Raw genomic sequence first — 18,519 nt, 5'->3', positions numbered from 1 at the left:
TATAAAATAAATAAAAACATAAAAAATAGTAATATATATATAAATTAATAAAACAGATAATAAAAATAATATATATATATATAATCTAAAAAAATAAAAAATATATATATACTAAAGTAAAAAAGAAAATGCATAAAATGTAAAAAAATATCACATGAAAAACAAAATAACAAAGCAATTAAATAAAATGAATAATAAGGGAAATATGCGTATAAATAAAGTTAAATAAATAAAATAATAATAATTAAAACGTAAATGTAAGGGACCGAATCAAAAGGAAAAACAAATCGATGGGCAAATTTCAAAGAAAAAAATTTGATTTAGGGGGGAGAATTTAATATTTAAAAATAGGAACACGCTTCGGGGGTAGATCTAGGTTCGAAACTTCGAAACCCCACCCCTTTTTTGTCATCGGCGCAACCCACGTTTTGGGTTATTTGAACCAAATCTCAAGAAAAATAACATGCACATGCGAGAAATGAACGAATCAAGGTAAAAATATGCTACCTTTTATTTCATTTTCGAATCGTTTACAATAGCTTTGCCTTTTTATTTTTTCGTGCTTTCCTTTGTATTTTGTATGTAAATCGTCCGTTACAATAGTGAGTTACAATGGCTATTTATAATGCTTGTGGAACCTATTTTTAGGAGTTTGAATCCTAGTAAAACTCTATCCTATTTTTAGGAGTTTGAATTCTACTAAAACTCTAACGTTTGTTTTTTGAATCCTACTAAATTAGGGTTATTGAGAGTATTGTACCCGGACGCAAAGGTGTATTGACAGCTACCCATCTTTGCCTATAGTCGTGTAATGGGGATAGGGAAAAGATTAAAAGACATGTTTTTCGTTTGGTGGAGTTGAAAATTGACTCTGATGTTTCAATAACTCCCTGTCGAATTGAGTTGTGGATGACTCCTCCATCGTGAAGTCAAGTTTATCTTGAAATGATATGGAATTGAAGTCTCAGTTTGGGATTTGAATCGGGATGCGACTTCTCGTTGCCCTTCAATCTTCTTCTCGATTTAAAGACCTTGATTGGAAAACTCGACTGGAAAATAGTTCTTTGATTCCACCATGTGGTTGACATTCCTTCGAGCTGAATGAAATCGAACTCGAAAAGTCTTCATTGACATATAGTTTTTCTCGACTTAAGCTATGCTGCCGGGAAACAGTTTCTTGTCACTAAGGCACGGCTAACCCAGGTCTTCTTCTCGACTTGAAAACCTCGACTACAACCAGACAGTAGTGTGATTAATGTGTCATTGAGCTGAATGGAATCGAACTCGACAATTTTGTTGACAGATAGCACTTCTCTCCCTGAGCTATGCTGTAAATTTTGTTTACCTGTGAGTTGTGTGTAATCGAACTCGAAGGTCTTTGGTGACAGATAACCCTTCTCGACTTATGTTATACTACTAATGATGTGCCTTGGAGCTGAGCGTAGTCGAATTTGAAGGTCTTTTGGTGATGGATAACCATTCTAGCCTTGAGTTATGCTGTAAATGATGTGCCCTCGAAGCTGAGCGTAGTCGAACTCGAATGTCTTTGGTTGGTAGATAACCCTTTTAGCCTTGAGTTATGCGAAAAATGTTGGTGCCTTTGAGCTGAGTGTAATCGAACTCGAAGGTCTTTGGAAGATAGCCCTTATCAACTTTAAGCTATGCTGCAAATCATGTGTCTTAGAGCTGAGCGTAGTCAAACTCAAAGGTCTTTGGTGACAGATAACCCTTCTAGCCTTGAGTTATGCTATAAATGATGTGCCCTCGAAGCTGAGTGTAATCGAACTCGAGGGTATTTGGCAGATAGCCTTTCTCGACTTAAGCTATGCTGCAAATGATGTGCCTTGGAGCTGAGCGTAGTCGAACTTGAAGGTCTTTTGGTGAAAGATAACCCTTATAGCCTTAAGTTATGTTGTAAATGATGTGCCCTTGAAGCTGAGTGTAATCGAACTCGAGGGTCTTTGGCAGATAGCCCTTCTCGACTTAAGCTATGCTGCAAATGATGTGCCTTGGAACTGAGCGTAGTCGAACTCGAAGGTCTTTGGTTGGCAGATAACCCTTCTCGACTTAAGTTATTCTACAAATGTTGTCTTTAAAATAATGGTTTTCCTTCACAGGTCTAAGCCAGTCATAGTTCTTCAAGTGGTTCCTTTGAGCGAGTCTGAACCAAATGAGATGATCTTTGAATGACTCCCCTTTTACGGAAAGCCCACTGATAAATTCTGACAGCTGGATATCTTCCGTTATGGAATTGAAATATGGCTTGAAGAAATTAACTAGAAAGATATTGCTCATTGTTGAGTTGAGCTTAACTAGATTTGTTTTGAATTGGTTCTTGAACTTATCTGAAATTAACTGTGAAATCTGTAGATATGTCAAGTTGGTTGAGGTGTAGCTTCTCACTGCTGAGTTAAGCAACCACCATCGTTCTTTAGAGGTTCTTTCGAATCGAGCATCCTTCGTCTTGAAGTCGAAACTTGACTCTAAAAGCTGCAAAAAATCTTGTATGCTAAAATGATGAATGTGATATACCTAAGTATGTCTAAGAAGCATACAACATGAATGAATTATGTGTTATCTCTTGGATGGAGCCTCGTGCTTTGTCTGCCAATCTGGTCCTTGGAATCGATCGTGCCCCATTCTCTTTTTAAGCTTTGGCTTTACATACCTTTCATATATGAGACTATTTTGTTTGAAAATGTTTTTCTCCTTTTTCTTGTGTTAGGAGGGAAAATGATAAAAAATGTTGTAAAATATTGCTCATTAATTCATGCTCGCAATTGAATCAAATTATAAACATGAGTTCAAAGTATATCAAAGGAATCAATAGCTCTTTTAATACTTTCAAATTTATAGTTCTTTGACAAATGTTCGAATGGATAAGTTGTCTTTAGGTTGACCTAAGGTTTCAGCCATAAAAATGTCATTTTTCGGTTATTGCAATAGATTTTTCTTTGGCTTGGCATTTTGGATGCGGAAAAAATGACGCAATTAGCCTGATCAATTACTAGACCTTCTATTTCGGTCCTCTGAAATCTTTCATTTGTTCAAGTTTTGTAAGCTCCTCTAACAAAGGTAGTGCAGAAATATCGGTCTAAAAATGAAATTCTTGAGTGCACGTGTGTATTTGACTATAACAGGTGTTCTTTAACTCCCTTAGTCCATCATTATCGAAAGTTTCTTGCTTAGATAAATTTGATTTAACTTGCCGTTATCTGGCTAGCTGATTCCATAAAGCCGGGGCGTTTAACCAATTACTTTAGAGTGATGGCTTAACATTATAATCATTTTTATCAAGTAAACTGAAGGGTTCATCTCATCACAAAGTCTACGGCCGGACAATAGCAATGTAGCAAACACCGAATTGCCAAGTGTTCGAGCAATGTCATGGTTTAAACGTAATTTACTCATAAGGCCAGGGCTTTCAAGTTTCCTCTATAACCAATTGCATTAGTGGAATAGCTCAGCTTTACGGACTTAATTTCTTAAGATTGTCAAGAAGAACCATCACTGACCTAAACTAGATTCACCTACTCGACTGTTCCATCTGTGAAAAATCATTATCATCAATGAACGTCTTAAATAAAAAGAAGAGTAATGTCATATGCAAAAGGATGCCCCATGTTGTCCGCACCTTATGAAAGGAAAATGTTATATTGGTTGATTGCAAGGGTACGGTGTTTGAGTTATTCTGGGTAAGGTCAAAGTTCTTCTTTTAAATCATGTTACTTCGTCAAAGATCTATAACTTTGAATCATTTACAGAGTTTCTTAATTCAGGTGATATTCAAAGAATTGCAAGTTTGCAAATGTAATTCATTGCTTAACATCTTTAAAGTAACATAAATTTATTTAAAAGTCCTTACAAAACTTGAGAAAAGATGAAAAAAAATTCAAACAGAATGCCTCAAATGATGAAATGATCTTCCTCACTTGGATGCCCTAAGTCGATCCAGTTCTGGTTACGCATCTTCTGTACGACTCTCTTGAATGCGTAACAGTACTCAATAGTGTGCCCCGGGACACCGCCGTGATATTCACAATGAGGGTATGGTGGCTTCATGGGTTCCACCGGATATGGTGACACTACGTGGGTGTCAAGAAGTTATTGATAGAGTTCTTTGTATTTTATCGGGATAGGGTCAAAATGTTCTCTTTCCTTTTTGGGTTCTCTGGAATCTTGTTTAGAAGTACCTGATGGTATAGTTGTAGTTGATTTAGGGCTGGAGATTGGAACACCTTTATTGAGGTGTTTTATGTGGTTAATTTCTCCGTCCCTCTCCGTCCCTCTCTCCCTCTCCCTCATAAGAGGTTTCTTACAAGACTCCTCATCCTTAATTTTGCCTTGCTTTATGGCCGACTCGATCATTTCTCCGGCCATAACCAAGTCTGTACGAAAAGCTTCCGGGTTTCTTTTTCATCCGAATGTGGATGAACTTGTACCGCCAAATCTCTCCATTTTTATGCGTATTGTCTAAAACTCTCGTTATGCTTCTTTTCCATGCTCTGCAGCATGACTCGGTCCGGTCTCATATCATTAATATGCTTGTACTGCTCTAAGAAATACTTGACTAAGTCTGTGACTAGAATGAGTTCCGCGGCATCGACTCCATGGTAGTCATGGTCTCCTTTAACTACCTTCATTTGCTCCTCTAACTGCTTGATTTTTTCCTCCATCTTCTTTGCTTTGTCCTCTTCGTCCAAATCTAGCACATGGTAATAACCCAGATTGTTCTTAGGGTTAAATATAGCAGTTTGTATCTCTGCAGTAGATGGGGTTTTTGCTTTTGTAGTGGATAAGTCCCCTTGAAGTTAAGGTAAGATTCCAGGTGCGATAACCACTTGCGGGGTATGTGGTATAGTTACCCCTTCCGGTGATCATGTCCCAGGTGGACTTGCTTGATGTAGACCAGACAACTTGGCCACAATTTGATCAACCAAGGACTCTTGATTTTTCATGATTGTATCCAGAGTACTCAGACTACTCTGGTTTATTTTGTCTTCCAACTCCCTCTGGAGCTTCAACATGTTCTCCTCGATTTGAGCAATTCTGGCTTCCATTTTCCTCTTTTTTAGGCGGGTGTTATGCGGATGGGGTATGTCTAATGCTTGAGATTGTGTATTCTAGTATGTTCTCCTTCTGATTAGACATTCTTCCATTAGTTAATGCGAATGTAAAGAAAAAATAACAAAATGCAAAATATGTTTAAATGCATAATGTATGCAATGTTCGAGGCATTGATCCTAAAAAATGTGTCTGTTATTAGAAATAATCCTTATGTGGGACAAAAGTGTTTTATCTTTTAAGAGACAAAATATCCTGACAACTACTGATATGTTGACTAGTCTTCTGCCTTCGTCTATCACCTGTTGAATAACCTGTCGAACCACTCTGGCTTCTCTGGACGAACCGTGCAAATGTTGAGTTGCTTTTTGTACTGGCCCAAGAAGTCTCGTATGGTTGCATCTCTAACATTTATCTTTTGTTGAACATATTCCCAACGAATACGCCATTGCAGCCCTCAATTGATAGTAACTATATAAAGTTCATTTGTCTATTTCTTGAATTCGTCAGTAAGGATCTCCAATTTCAGCTATCGTTTTGCCATTGTTATCTTTGAAGGGACTCCCAAGATCAGTAACCTTCATCTTGCCCCTACAACCTCTGTCAATCAGTTCTTCAAAGATAGACTTTAATTGTGCTTGATGTAGACCTGGTTCATTATGAGTCCTTTATAATGCAGTAGTGATACACTCTTCAATTTTGGGTACCATGTCTTCTGGATTGAATGTGACACATAGTCGCCTTGTAGAATGTCCTCTGTATTTTCATCTCTTGTATTACAACCCCTTTGTCAATTAATGCAGATTATTCATGTTTAACAAACATATTTTTTGTGGATCAACGCCTCTTTTAAATGATGCGAATAATGAAAACAAAATGAAAGAGAATAAAAAATAAAAAGAGTTAGTGAGGTAAATCAAAACAATAAAAAATAAAAAATCCTACCCCATATGATATCTACCTCATATGTTTTAATTCCTACTCGAACATGATCTCTATCCCGCATGTTAATTTCAAACAAAACCTAACCGCATATTTGTCTAGTTCGCATCCTTTGAACAGAAAATAAAGCAAGAAACAAAGTAGCCTAGGGTTTGGAATGAGGTTTTGGGTTGGGCTCTAATTCCCTGTAATCTCCCGATTTAGGTTCTAAAGAAGGTACCCGAGTTCTCCTTGCTGGTGCCCCCTTGGGCTTGCCAGACCCTTAGTCCTAAGCCCATTACAAGCTTGTGTGGACTAAGTTAAACTCGAGAGGAGACATTCCCTTATGCCCGCACGGTGAATAAATTCACACGAAGACATAAGGTATATGAATCCCGAATGCTACTTGGTAGGTCCGCACGGTGAATAAATTCACACGAAGGCGTCGCTTTCACCCCCACTTAAATAAGGTTCGAAGCTCGGGTATAGAGCCTTAGATGAAAAACAAGTTTGGGCTGAAATCATTAGAAAACGGTTAGTACAACTATTTACTCGAAAATATAATCAAAAGTAAGCAATAAGGATCGAAATGTTACCTTAAAATTTAAACTTACCCTTTTCGTTAAAAAGACAACTGGAAATTACCTTAGCCTGACTCACTTACATGTGTCCCCAGTGGAGTCGCCAAGCTGTCGGAACTGCCTTTCGGGTGGGCCCGGAATTGGGCTTTGACTTGGATTAAACGAATTGGAGTAACCACCGATCATTTATTTTAAAATAAATAGGTTGATCGGATACCTATTTCTTACATGATCTGCGTCTTTCCAAGGATGTGTCAGATTCGGGGGTCGGTTACAGTCAAGGAAGGGTTAGCACCCTTGAACTGCCCTTTCAATACTACATAATTTTCAGTTGTCTTAAATTATGAAAATTGTAATTTAAAATTAAAAGTTAAAAATACGATCCTAATTACTTACCTTAGATAGTTTTAAAGGTGTACCCTTAAGAGAGCCAAGAAACGTGTTAGATAAAAAGGTAAGAAATAAAAAATAAAATTAAATGAAGAAAAAACAAATTAAATAAAAGATAAGATAAAGAAAACAAAGATAAAATAGTAAGTAAAATAAAATATATAAAAATATAAAAAAAAGAAAAAGAAGAAAAAATATAAATAAATAATAATAATAAAAAAGTAAAAATATATATATATATATAATAAATAAAAACATAAAAAATAGTAAATATATAAATTAATAAAAAAATAATAAGAAATAATATATATATATATGTAATATAAAAAATAAAAAAATATACTAAAGTAAAAAAGAAAATGCATAAAAAGTAAAAACAAATTACATGAAAAAAAACAAAGCAATTAAATAAAAATGAGTAATAACAGAAATGTGCGTATAAATAAAGTTAAATAAAAAAATAATAATAATTAAAACGTAAATGTAAGAGACCAAATTAAAAGGAAAAACAAATCGATGGGCAAATTTCAAAGGAAAAAATTGATTTAGGGGAGAATTGAATATTTAAAATAGGAACATACCTCGGGGGTAGATCTAGGTTCTAAACTTCGAAACCCCACCCTTTTTGGTCATCGGCACAACCCACATTTTGAATTATTAAACCAAATCTCAAGAAAAATAACATGGACATGCGAGAAATGAACGAATCAAGGTAAAAAATATGTTACCTTTTATTTCCTTTTCGAATCGTTTACAATAGCTTTGCCTTTGTATTTTGTCGTGTTTTCCTCTGTATTTTGTATGTAAATCGTGTCCGTTACAATAGTGAGTTATAATGACAATTATAATGCTTGTGGAACTTATTTTTAGGAGTTTAAATCATAGTAAAACTCTATCATATTTTAGGAGTTTAATCTTAGTAAAACTCTATCCTATTTTTAAGAGTTTGAATCATACTAAAACTATAACGTTTGTTTTTAAATCCCACTAAATTAAAATTGTTGAGAGTGTTGTACCCGGACAAAAATATGTGTTGACATCTATGAGTAACTACTTATAAGAATTTACAATTTAATTCAGTGAGACCAACAACAACAATTTATAAGACGCAAGCATCAATAAACATTAAACTAGTCCAATTAACCTAATCCGGCCCAATCAACGATAAAACTAAGGAGACAGTGCCAAACATTTTAGATTTTATCAAACGACCTCTGATACAAAATTAAAGTTCCCAAACTATATCAAATATACTCGCTATTAATGTCTATTTCGACTAACTTATGCACAATAAAAGCAACACTCTTGACAAGAAAAATGGCAAACATCTTTGAGAAAGAGAGATCAAACTCAAATAAGTTCTACTTAATGTTAAAGATTCAACAATGAAGACTACGTAGGGCAAGAAGGTGATAAGAACAAGAATGCTTTTCAATATTTCTTTAGTGAAACAAGATGTGTTTACTTTCTACAGACGCTTGGCTATTTAAGCACATCACATCAAGACGTCCAGCTGTTATAACTACATAACAAACTGAGCCACGTGTTCAATAGAACCACGTTAACGGCCTAGATATACATTTAACATTCACCTTGCTTCTTACATGACTTAATTAAAATCTAACACACAATTTGTTCTGAACCTGTTGAGAGCAAGAGGCTTAGTTAGAATATCTGCTACTTGGCTGTTTGTTGGCACATAGTTGACTTGAACTTTACACGTCGGAACCTTCTCGCGTACGAAGTGTAGATCAAGTTCCATGTGTTTACTATTAGCATGTAATATCGGATTGGAAGCCATACACTACCAAAAAAAAACGTGGGATTGCTGAAGGAATTTCCGAGAGAATTTGTGACGGAATCTAAGTTTATTAACGAAATTTCTGAGGGAAGAGAGTGGTCAGTAAAACGCTGGTCGAAAACCAACATTTCCGACGGAATAAAGTAAGTCGTCATATTACTGACGAAAAATTTAAAATCCATTGGAATGTTATGTATAAATAAAATATTATATTTTATGTTTCCGACGAACATATGTTTTCTTTCGGAATATTTAAAAATATGAAAAGAAAATCTGATTTTTTAATTTCCGATGAATTATATGTTTTCGGTCGGAAATCTAAATCTTAATTTTTTTTAAAAAAAAAGGAGGGAAAATTTATCGGGATTCTACTCGAAAAAAATACATTCGCTCCAAAAAAAATATTATAAATCCATATTTTTATTTAATTAATTAAAAGACCAAAAAATAATAATAATATAATTAAAATAATTACATTAATTAAAAAATTAGATAATAATAATAATACTAACAAGTCTATATTGTAATTTGGTAATGCCAAAATAATAACATATGATACAAAATTAAATTCATCATATTAACTAAGATAAACATGACTTTACAACATATATTTCAAAATACAATATTTCTAATAAATATAAATATATGATTGTACACAATACATAAAAATACAATATTCAATAATAAAGAAAAAGTAAAATACAAAGTTTGTACACTAAAGAGTTATTATCATTTAAAAATTGTGAACCTACAAAATATAATGAAAGATGTTAGGGAATAAAAAAATAATACAATAAATAAAGCATGTATTAAGAAAAATTACATTAAACAAAATTAGAACTTACATCAATATTGATAGTTGATGATAATAAAGAGGATGAAATTAAGAGAACTTTTGGAGAGAAAAAAGTTAAGAAGAGATGAAATGAAGGAAATGAGAGAAGATTGAGTTTAGAAAGGTTTAAATAGGAGAAAATAAGGGGAAAAAGCGGGTAAGTTTTTAAATTGATGTTGCAATTGGAAGGAAATTGAAAAACAAGGGCGGGCTGTGTGAAAAATAAAATTTTGCGATGGAACATGTGAACCCGTCAGAAATTTCTGACGGAATAGATGAATCTGTCAGAAATTTGTGACGGATCCACATATTCGTCATAAATTTGTGATGGGTCCACATATTCCATCACAAATTTAAAAAATTATTTTTTGATATAACAAACAAGTTTGTTAATTAATTTTTATAAATTTTAAGAAATTATTAAATATTCAATTATTACTTAAATTTTTTGTTGAAAATGTTGAGTTAATCGATAGGATGAAATAGCCAAGAGGGGGTGAATTGACAATTAAATTTTGGTTGAATTGACAAAGTATTTCGAACCATAATTGTTGAAAACATTTTGATGTTTCGATATAACAAATTAAGTGTTATTGAATTTTAAGATTTTATAATCATTTTTAAATTATAGTCGATTAAATTATTCAAATATCACAAATATTACTCCAAGTTTAGCAAAGGTCAATTTCAAACCTTACTAAAGTGTAAAATTATGTTTTAAACTTAAAATATTTTTGAAACAATTTTTACAAAGTATTTTGAACCAAAATCGATCCAAAAATCAATTTTATAAAGGGATGTACCGATGCACTAATGGATGTATAGATGCACACCCTATTTCGATTGCATTTTGTGTACCGATGCACAACCATGCATCGATGCAGTCTTGATTTTATTGAAACATTGAATGCACTTTGTGTATCGATGCACAGACCATGAATCGATGCACTCTTGCCTCTTTTGAAACATCGAATGTAATTAGTGTACCGATGCACCCCAAGTGTACCGATGCACTAGGTCTTATAACGGTCGAAATATTTAAATTTTACACATAGTGTATCGATGCACCCTGAGAGTGTACCGATGCACCCACGCTCCCAACCAGATTTTTAATTGTTTTCACACCATATGATAAGATGCATATTAGACATATATTCTATGATATTTTCCTCATATTTGAATAACTAAAATTGCTTAAATCATGAATTTTGATTATATTTCATATTTTGTGGATTAGGTTGAATATTTGGATAAAACAAGTTCAAAATCTAATGATTAACATGATCTTCAAAAAATCCCCAAATAAAGGAGGAAAAATCGGAATTCAAGAAGTTGAGAAGACCAGAAGAGGTTTTCATATAAGGCGTGGGCACGGCTTATTCATCCTAAGCTATCACAGAAGAATTCTTCAGTTAAGGCGTGGGCGTATCTTACCAGTTCGTACAACCCTAAATTAGGATTACGAATTTACAAGGGAAAAAGAGTTTAATGAAGGTCACAATAACACTTTCACCCAATCACATAACACTTTCTGCCTTTGTTTGTCTAGTGTGTAACATGCTTTTGGATATTTACCAGAGTCATCTTGATTTGTCAACTCAGGACGATCACAATAAAGCTGTAAGTCTGCTCTAGATTTTGCATTGTCTTTTGTCTTACCTTCAACATTCATTATTGTGTTGAATATATTCTCAAAAACATTTTTCTCCACATACATCACATCAATGTTATGACGGATCAAATTTGAAGACCAATATGGTAGATCCCAAAAGATGATATATTTTTTCCAACTACATAATTGAGTTAATTGTCCATTAATTTTGACGGCATCCAACTCAGTCACTTTTACAAAACCCCAATTATCGATCTCGTTTAGTATCTCGCTTCCAGACTTAATTGGTGGAGGATTGTTTAGAACCTTTTTACCTTTTCTGAAAGTTGTAGTATTTCTTCTGAAATGATGATTATGAGGTAAAATTTTACGATGATTATAGAACCAAGATTGTTTCCCACCATGATGAAGAGTAAATGCTTCAGATTCCTCCATGCAATATGGACATGCCATTCTTCCAGTTGTACTCCAACCAGACATCATGCCATATGCAGGAAAATCATTGATAGTCCATAACAAGGCAACACGAAGCAAAAAATTTTGCTTCATTGACAAATCATATGTTACCTCCCCTATTTCCCATAAATGTATCAACTCAACAATTAAGGATTGCAGGAAGACATCTATATTATATTTTGGATTTCTAGGACCTGGCACAATTATTTTCAAAAACATAAACTCATCCTTCATGCACATACAAGGAGGTAAATTGTATGATGTTACTATAACCGGCCACAAAGAATATTGTTGTTCGGATTGACAAAAAGGTTGAAAACCGTTTGTGCATAACCCAAGCCTGACATTATGAGTCTCATAAGAAAATGTTGGATGCTCCTTATCAAAATGTTTCCAAGCAAGAGAATCAGAAAGACGACACATGAGACCGACCTCATCATTTTGATGCTCAACATGCCACCTCATATGCTTAGCAGTAACTTCTGAGGCATATAACCTTTGTAACCGAGGAGTTAAGGGGAAGTAATACATTTTTTGTACACCTTTCTATTACTAGATCCTTCACCAGCATTATCCTTGTATCGAGGATGATCACAAAACTTACATTCGCTCAATTCAAAATCACTACCCCAGTAAATCATGCAACCATTTCTACAACAATGTATTTTTTGAACCGACAAACCCATATCACGAACCAATTTTCTTCGTCTCTTAAATGTTTTTGGGCATGACATTATCTTCGGGCATTAACCTCTGCATTATTCGACAAAGGTCATCGTAGCATGCATTAGGAATCCGATATTGTGCTTTCAAGTGTAATAATTCAGAAACCATTGATAACTTGGATTGAGTGCTACCGGCTCATATCGGTTCAGAAGAAGCACGAAGTCTATTGTACAACATCTGTGTCAAAGCAGTTGGTGGTTGATCATCTTCTATCATATATGCATTTAATTCAGTACCAGAAACATCTACGTCATTATTGGATTCATGATTACTACCACACAAATCGTATGCATCCTCTGGAGCTGGAGTATTAAAATACGTCATATGGTTATATAACCAGTATAAAAACGTGGCTCCCCATGATGCACCCAATTGTGATAATGCGGAACAAACCCTTCAGTGATCACATGAACTTTAACCGTTTCTGGATCTCGAAAACTTTTATTTCTGCATTTAGGTCGATTACATGGACACCTAATATTTCCTCGATCCATAAATATTGGCTTACTTAACGCAAATGTGATGAACTCCAACAATGGCCACTCTAAACCAGGATTAATAATGTGACCATTTATCAGCCTATTAATATTGTACATCCAAGATCGATCCATACAGAATACCAAAACCTATTTCTATTGTAATATTAAATTAAGATACTTAAATTAGTAAAATTTTATTTAACAATTTTTATTTTATTTTTTAAATTTCCTAAAAAATAAAAAAATAGGACTTATGGTATTATTATTGTAAATTACATGTAAAAAGAATTTATTGTTATTTTTATTAACATGCAAAAAAAAATTATTAAACTATGTTACATGCAAAAATATTTTCTCTACTTTTTGATATATTTTTCACCTTTTTAATTGAAAGGTTAATACTAATAAATTGATAGCATTATATTGTAAAAAATAAATTAAAACTTACTCAGCTCACAAATTCAATAGAAAATTTCAGAGTTCTGCAAAAATACCAAAAATAAAATTTAGAATTTTCTTTTTCTTTTAAATGTAAAAAATAATAATTATGTTATCAATATCATTAAAAATAAGTTTATTAATTAATCAAAAACAACTTCCATTAACTATATAAAAAAAGAAACAATTTACACTATATAACAAAAACAATCTAAATCATTTGAGTATGCTATATAATCTTTGTAGAGAAAAATTTTATTTTTTATAACAAGATGATTGAGTATGCTATATAAGTCATGAAAGTAAATATCTAAATCATTTAGATAAACAACATTCTCCAAGCTAAAATTACAATATCAAATAAAAAAATAAATGCATATAAATAAAAAAATAAAGGATAAATCCATAAATCAATATATTATAATTTCAAGTGGACATATAAATGAAAATTTAAATATTTAAGATAATAGAAAATAGAAAATAGAAAATACCTTCAACCAAGCTTGGTGTCTTGCTTGCAGAGAATAATGGAAGATTGACAGTGAGAAGAATGGGGGAATACACAGTAAATGGGGGGAATACACAGCAAATGGGGGAATAAAATTGGGAAGAAACGGGGTAGCTAGCTAACATTTAATGGGTATTAATTACACATGAATTTTTTAAAACTATTGAGAAGAAATGGGTATATTTTTTATTTCCGACAGAATGACTACTCTGTCAAAAATTAAATTGTTATATTTTAATTAAAAAAATTTTGACGGAATCATTGTTCCGTTATAAATTAAATTGATATTTTTTTTATTTCCGACGGATTGATGATTCTATCACAAATTAAATGAGTATATTTTAATTAAAGTTCAACACAATTTCTGACGGAATCATTGTCCCATCAGAAATTAAATTAATAATTTTTTATTTAAATGAATAGACTTTCTGACGAAAAAAATAATTTGGTCGAAAATTAATAATTTTGTGACGGAATCATTTATTTTCATTGATAATTTGTGGTTGATTTTAAATCCATTGAAAATTTTCCATCGGTAATTTAAAATTTTCTTATAGTGATAACCACTGTACTGGTGTTGTCACACCAAACCTTTGATACCTCTGACAAGTGAACGACCGTCTCTCGTAAGACGGCTTTAACCCACGTTTCCTTCAACGTTACATCTGCAAAGACTCCTATACTCAGTTTCTGCAGTTGACATGGACACCGCACATTATTTCTTTGAGCTCCAAGTGGGTAGATGATTTCCACTGTAGACATAATATCCAGAGATTGATCTTCTATCATCAACATCTCCCCCAATTGGCATCCAAAAAAGCATTGAGTTGCATTGTTTCCTGTACTTGTGAAGAAAACCACAAACCTGATTCTAACGTTCCTCGTAGATATCGTAAAATTCTCTTAACAGCCAACCAATGTTCCTCAGTTGGTGCTTGTAGAAATTGCGCTGCTTTATTAAACGCAAAGGATATGTCCGGTCAAGTATGACAGATGTATTGAAGAGCTTCTATTACACTTCGATATTGTCTCGGATCACTTAAAACCTTTCCTTCATGCCTGCTCAACTTTGTAGAGGTTGACATGGGAGTAGTGGCAGCATTGACATCATACAATTGAGTTTTCTGCAAACTTCATACAATTGACATCATACCACATTCAGACCTGTGCATCTCGATTCCAAGGAAAAACTTAAGTTGTCTGAGATCCTTCAACGAAAACTTTTCATTTAATTTGAGAATGGCTTCATACACATCCTTTTGAGAATTCCCTGTGACTAATATATCATCTACGTAAACAACAATGTATGTAATGTTGTCATCCGTTTTGCGCACAAATAAAGAAGAATTAACCGTCGATGATTTGGATCCTAGAACATGTAGAAACTCTTGATGTTTAAGGAACCAGTTCCTTGGTGCCTGTCTCAGCCCATACAATGCTTTTTTCAGTTTGTATAATAGAACCACGTGTCACTAACGACCTAACTATACATATAACACTTAAAATTCATTAAGATCTGTAATCGATGATACAGATTACATATCATAAATGAAAAGATCAAGACTCAATATTAAATCCCGATAATTCCATGAAAACACTACTAACAAGAACTACAATAAAAAAAGTTCGAACATTCTTGAGTTTGATCGCAAGACTTCAAATCCACACCACCAACATCTTCCGAAAATCTAAACCCTAAATCAGCTAACCACCAAGCCGTAAAGAGTCCTGCACTGCCTCTTCACAGCATAAACAACATCCATGGCAGTCACAGTCTTTCTCTTAGCGCGATCGGTTACGTTCTCTAAGAAAATCTTTGGGACTCCCACGAGTTTCCTCGTATATTAGGTTGATGATACGCTTTACTCCTCCCCGGCGAGCTAGACGTTGAATCGTGTGAAATGTTCTACTAATAATTTCCCCCGTTGATAAGTTGAAGGAGAAACTAAATTTTGTGAATTGTTTATAGGAAAGTGAGGAAATTTTGATTTGGGACAGTTATCCGTGTGAAATATTCAACTAATAGTTTTCTCGTATACACGGATCGGTGACGCGGATAACTTTCACGGTTATAATGTTTTTCTGTGATTTGAAAACGCGGAATGATTTTTGATGCGGAAACAATCGCTCCATTATTTGGCAATTTGGGACAAATTTTAAAAATTGTAGCCTTGTCACCAACTTTGTAGATGAATGCAATTTAGTCTAATTTATATTAATTTAAGTTTTATGTTTTGTGACTGTTTCAATTTGATCCATAGATATAATTTAAGTTTTTTTAAATTCTGGTTTTTAATTTCATATTTATTCAATTTAATCATAAATTATATTATTTTGATTTTTATTGATTATAATTTTAAACATTTTAACGATAAATTTGAAGGTATAACAATAAATTTATTTTTTAATGATTACATTTTTTATCATTTTGAGTTTTATTTTTCAAAAATTAAATTTTACTTTTTATGTAATACATGTATGTATGTAATTTATTAATGCATGTATCATGTATGTATAATTGTATGTGATATGTATTTATGTATTGTACTGTATATATGTAATATTGTATGACATGTATGTATATTAAATTATAATTGTATGTGATATGCATTTATGATACGTATGTATGTATGTATGTATAATTTATGAATGCATGCATCATATATGTATGATATGTTCGACCGAATGTATGATATGTATGTATTCATGTTCAATCGAATGTATGATATGTATGTATATAATTTATTAATGCATACATGCATGCATGTATGATATGTATATATGTGTAATATATTAATGCATGTATCATGTATGTATATATTGTGTAATATGATTTTTTTTCTCGGCAAGTGATTTATTAAAAAAAGACACAATTTAGAAGCCTCGTTAAAAATCTCTTTGGAAGAAAAAATTAATTCTAACTAGGCAAGGATGCAAATAACGAAAATTTTAACTACAAAGCACCAAAACACGACAAAACGAACCACCCCAAAAATCTAGCTTACCAACAAGTACAAAATAGAGATAAAAGCAGAGTCTAATCAAGCCTAGTAAAAACTACAACTAAACAACGACTATGGCCTTCAAATCGAGCAACAAAGGAGTCCTCAAGACCCAACAATTAATCACATCGCATCTACGCAATGGAAATAACCAAAACTCTAGAATGAAACCATAAGCCAGCAGCCTTCTACTAAAGGAGTTCTCAAATACAAGCAAAGAACAAACCCCAAAGACAAAACACGAGCCACCAAAACTTGCAAAAGTCAGCAAGCAAACACCACCCCACAATCACCTGTGTGCACTTGAGCAGCAAAAACAATGAAGAACTCAACCAGATCAACTCTCTGGAAAGTTGTCAGGATGGGAAAAAGGAAAACAAAACCCATTACGTTACCACCAAGCTTTAAAAAGCACCTCTCCCCTACCATCTAATGCTAACTATTGGGGCAACCCAAAAAATGTTTGACTAGCCAGACCAAAAGCAACATTCCCAAATTTACCTCTAAGGCTGTCAACTTCCATTTGATTTCATAATCAGAGAAATGAATGAGGAATTAATGTTTGTTGGCAGCTTACCCCTTTCGTGAAACGCATTCATCAACAGAAGCAAATTATCTTTCAACAGCACCAAATAGTGTTTGTAAAACTTCAAATTGAAACCATCCAGCCCCGACACCTTCAACTCATCGCAGCTCTAAATAGCATGTTTGATTTCTTCTATTAAGAAAGGAGCCTCCAGCTTCTTTGCCTTCTTCTTCAAAGCACTTTTGAATGCTAGGTTAAATTCTGACATCCAAGATCTTTTCTTGCAATTGAAATGATTTTTAAAATGGGAGAACATCAACTTCTTCAAGCTACTCGGGTCCCCGCAATATTTATCACCAAATTTCAAGCCAATTATTACTTTTCTTTTAGCTCTAATCTTCACAGTCTTATGAAAGAAGCTGGTATTTAAATCCCTCAGTTGTACCCAATTCATCCTGGATTTCTGTCTCCAGAGATTTTCTTGTAGTTGCAATGCATCCCATAATTCCAGTTTTACAGCCCTTAAAGCCGCCTGATCTCTGTCGTCTAAAGGACCTCTATTCCCAGCTTCCTCCAATTTATTAATCTTGTCCTCCAGTGACCTTACCTTGGTATTAAAATCTTCACAATGCTCGACATTCCATCTCCTTAATTTCCCCTTCAACCGATATAGTTTCAACCACAAATCTGTTTGATTTGCACCTCCACTGCCAAGAACTTTATTTACCTCATTTTTGTACTCATCTTTCAATAGCCAAGCATTTACAAATTAAAAAAGAAAATGGCGCAGGATAAAGGAATGCTCTGGGTGCATTTTAGCAGGACTAATGGCAACCGAGCTTTATGTTGATTCGCGTTCGTCTGTCCTCCGATTGCCTCTCTTCATCTTTCACTGTTATTGGGTTTCTTCTGTCGCTCATCTATTTTGCAATGGATTGGAAAAAACTCTTCAAATGATCTGAATCGCAAGACCTAGAGTTCTATCCATCAAATGTCCGCGATAGTTGCTTGATTGTGCTTCCCCCTCCAGAAATTATTGATGCTGGTATTTCTGAGTGGAAACTTTCCCTGGTGGGCCAGTTCCTCGTAGTCTCACCAAACTTCTATTCGCTGCAACCTATTGTTGACAATGTCTGGAGTAAAGCTCTGCTGGGATCGTGCATCCAGGTCAGTTTTGCTG

The 18,519-nt window shown here is 33.6% G+C and overlaps 1 protein-coding gene across 1 annotated transcript; it reads right to left on the bottom strand.

Moving 5' to 3' along the window:
- Positions 1–17,508: 17,508 nt before the first annotated feature.
- LOC120122145 lies at positions 17,509–18,259 on the bottom strand. Its single transcript, XM_039141375.1, has 2 exons — positions 18,175–18,259; positions 17,509–18,083 (listed from the first exon to the last, which is right to left on the bottom strand). The coding sequence occupies exons 1-2, from the start codon at positions 18,257–18,259 to the stop codon at positions 17,509–17,511; spliced, it is 660 nt and encodes a 219-aa protein (XP_038997306.1).
- Between the last annotated feature and the right edge of the window lie 260 nt (positions 18,260–18,519).

This window comes from Hibiscus syriacus, unplaced genomic scaffold (assembly GCF_006381635.1).
Source record: "Hibiscus syriacus cultivar Baekdansim isolate YM2019G1 unplaced genomic scaffold, ASM638163v2 tig00110384_pilon, whole genome shotgun sequence".
In the NCBI taxonomy this organism is placed as follows: domain Eukaryota; kingdom Viridiplantae; phylum Streptophyta; class Magnoliopsida; order Malvales; family Malvaceae; genus Hibiscus; species Hibiscus syriacus.
Note: the sequence above shows the minus strand (reverse complement) of the source record. Positions and strands in the feature narration are given on the sequence as shown.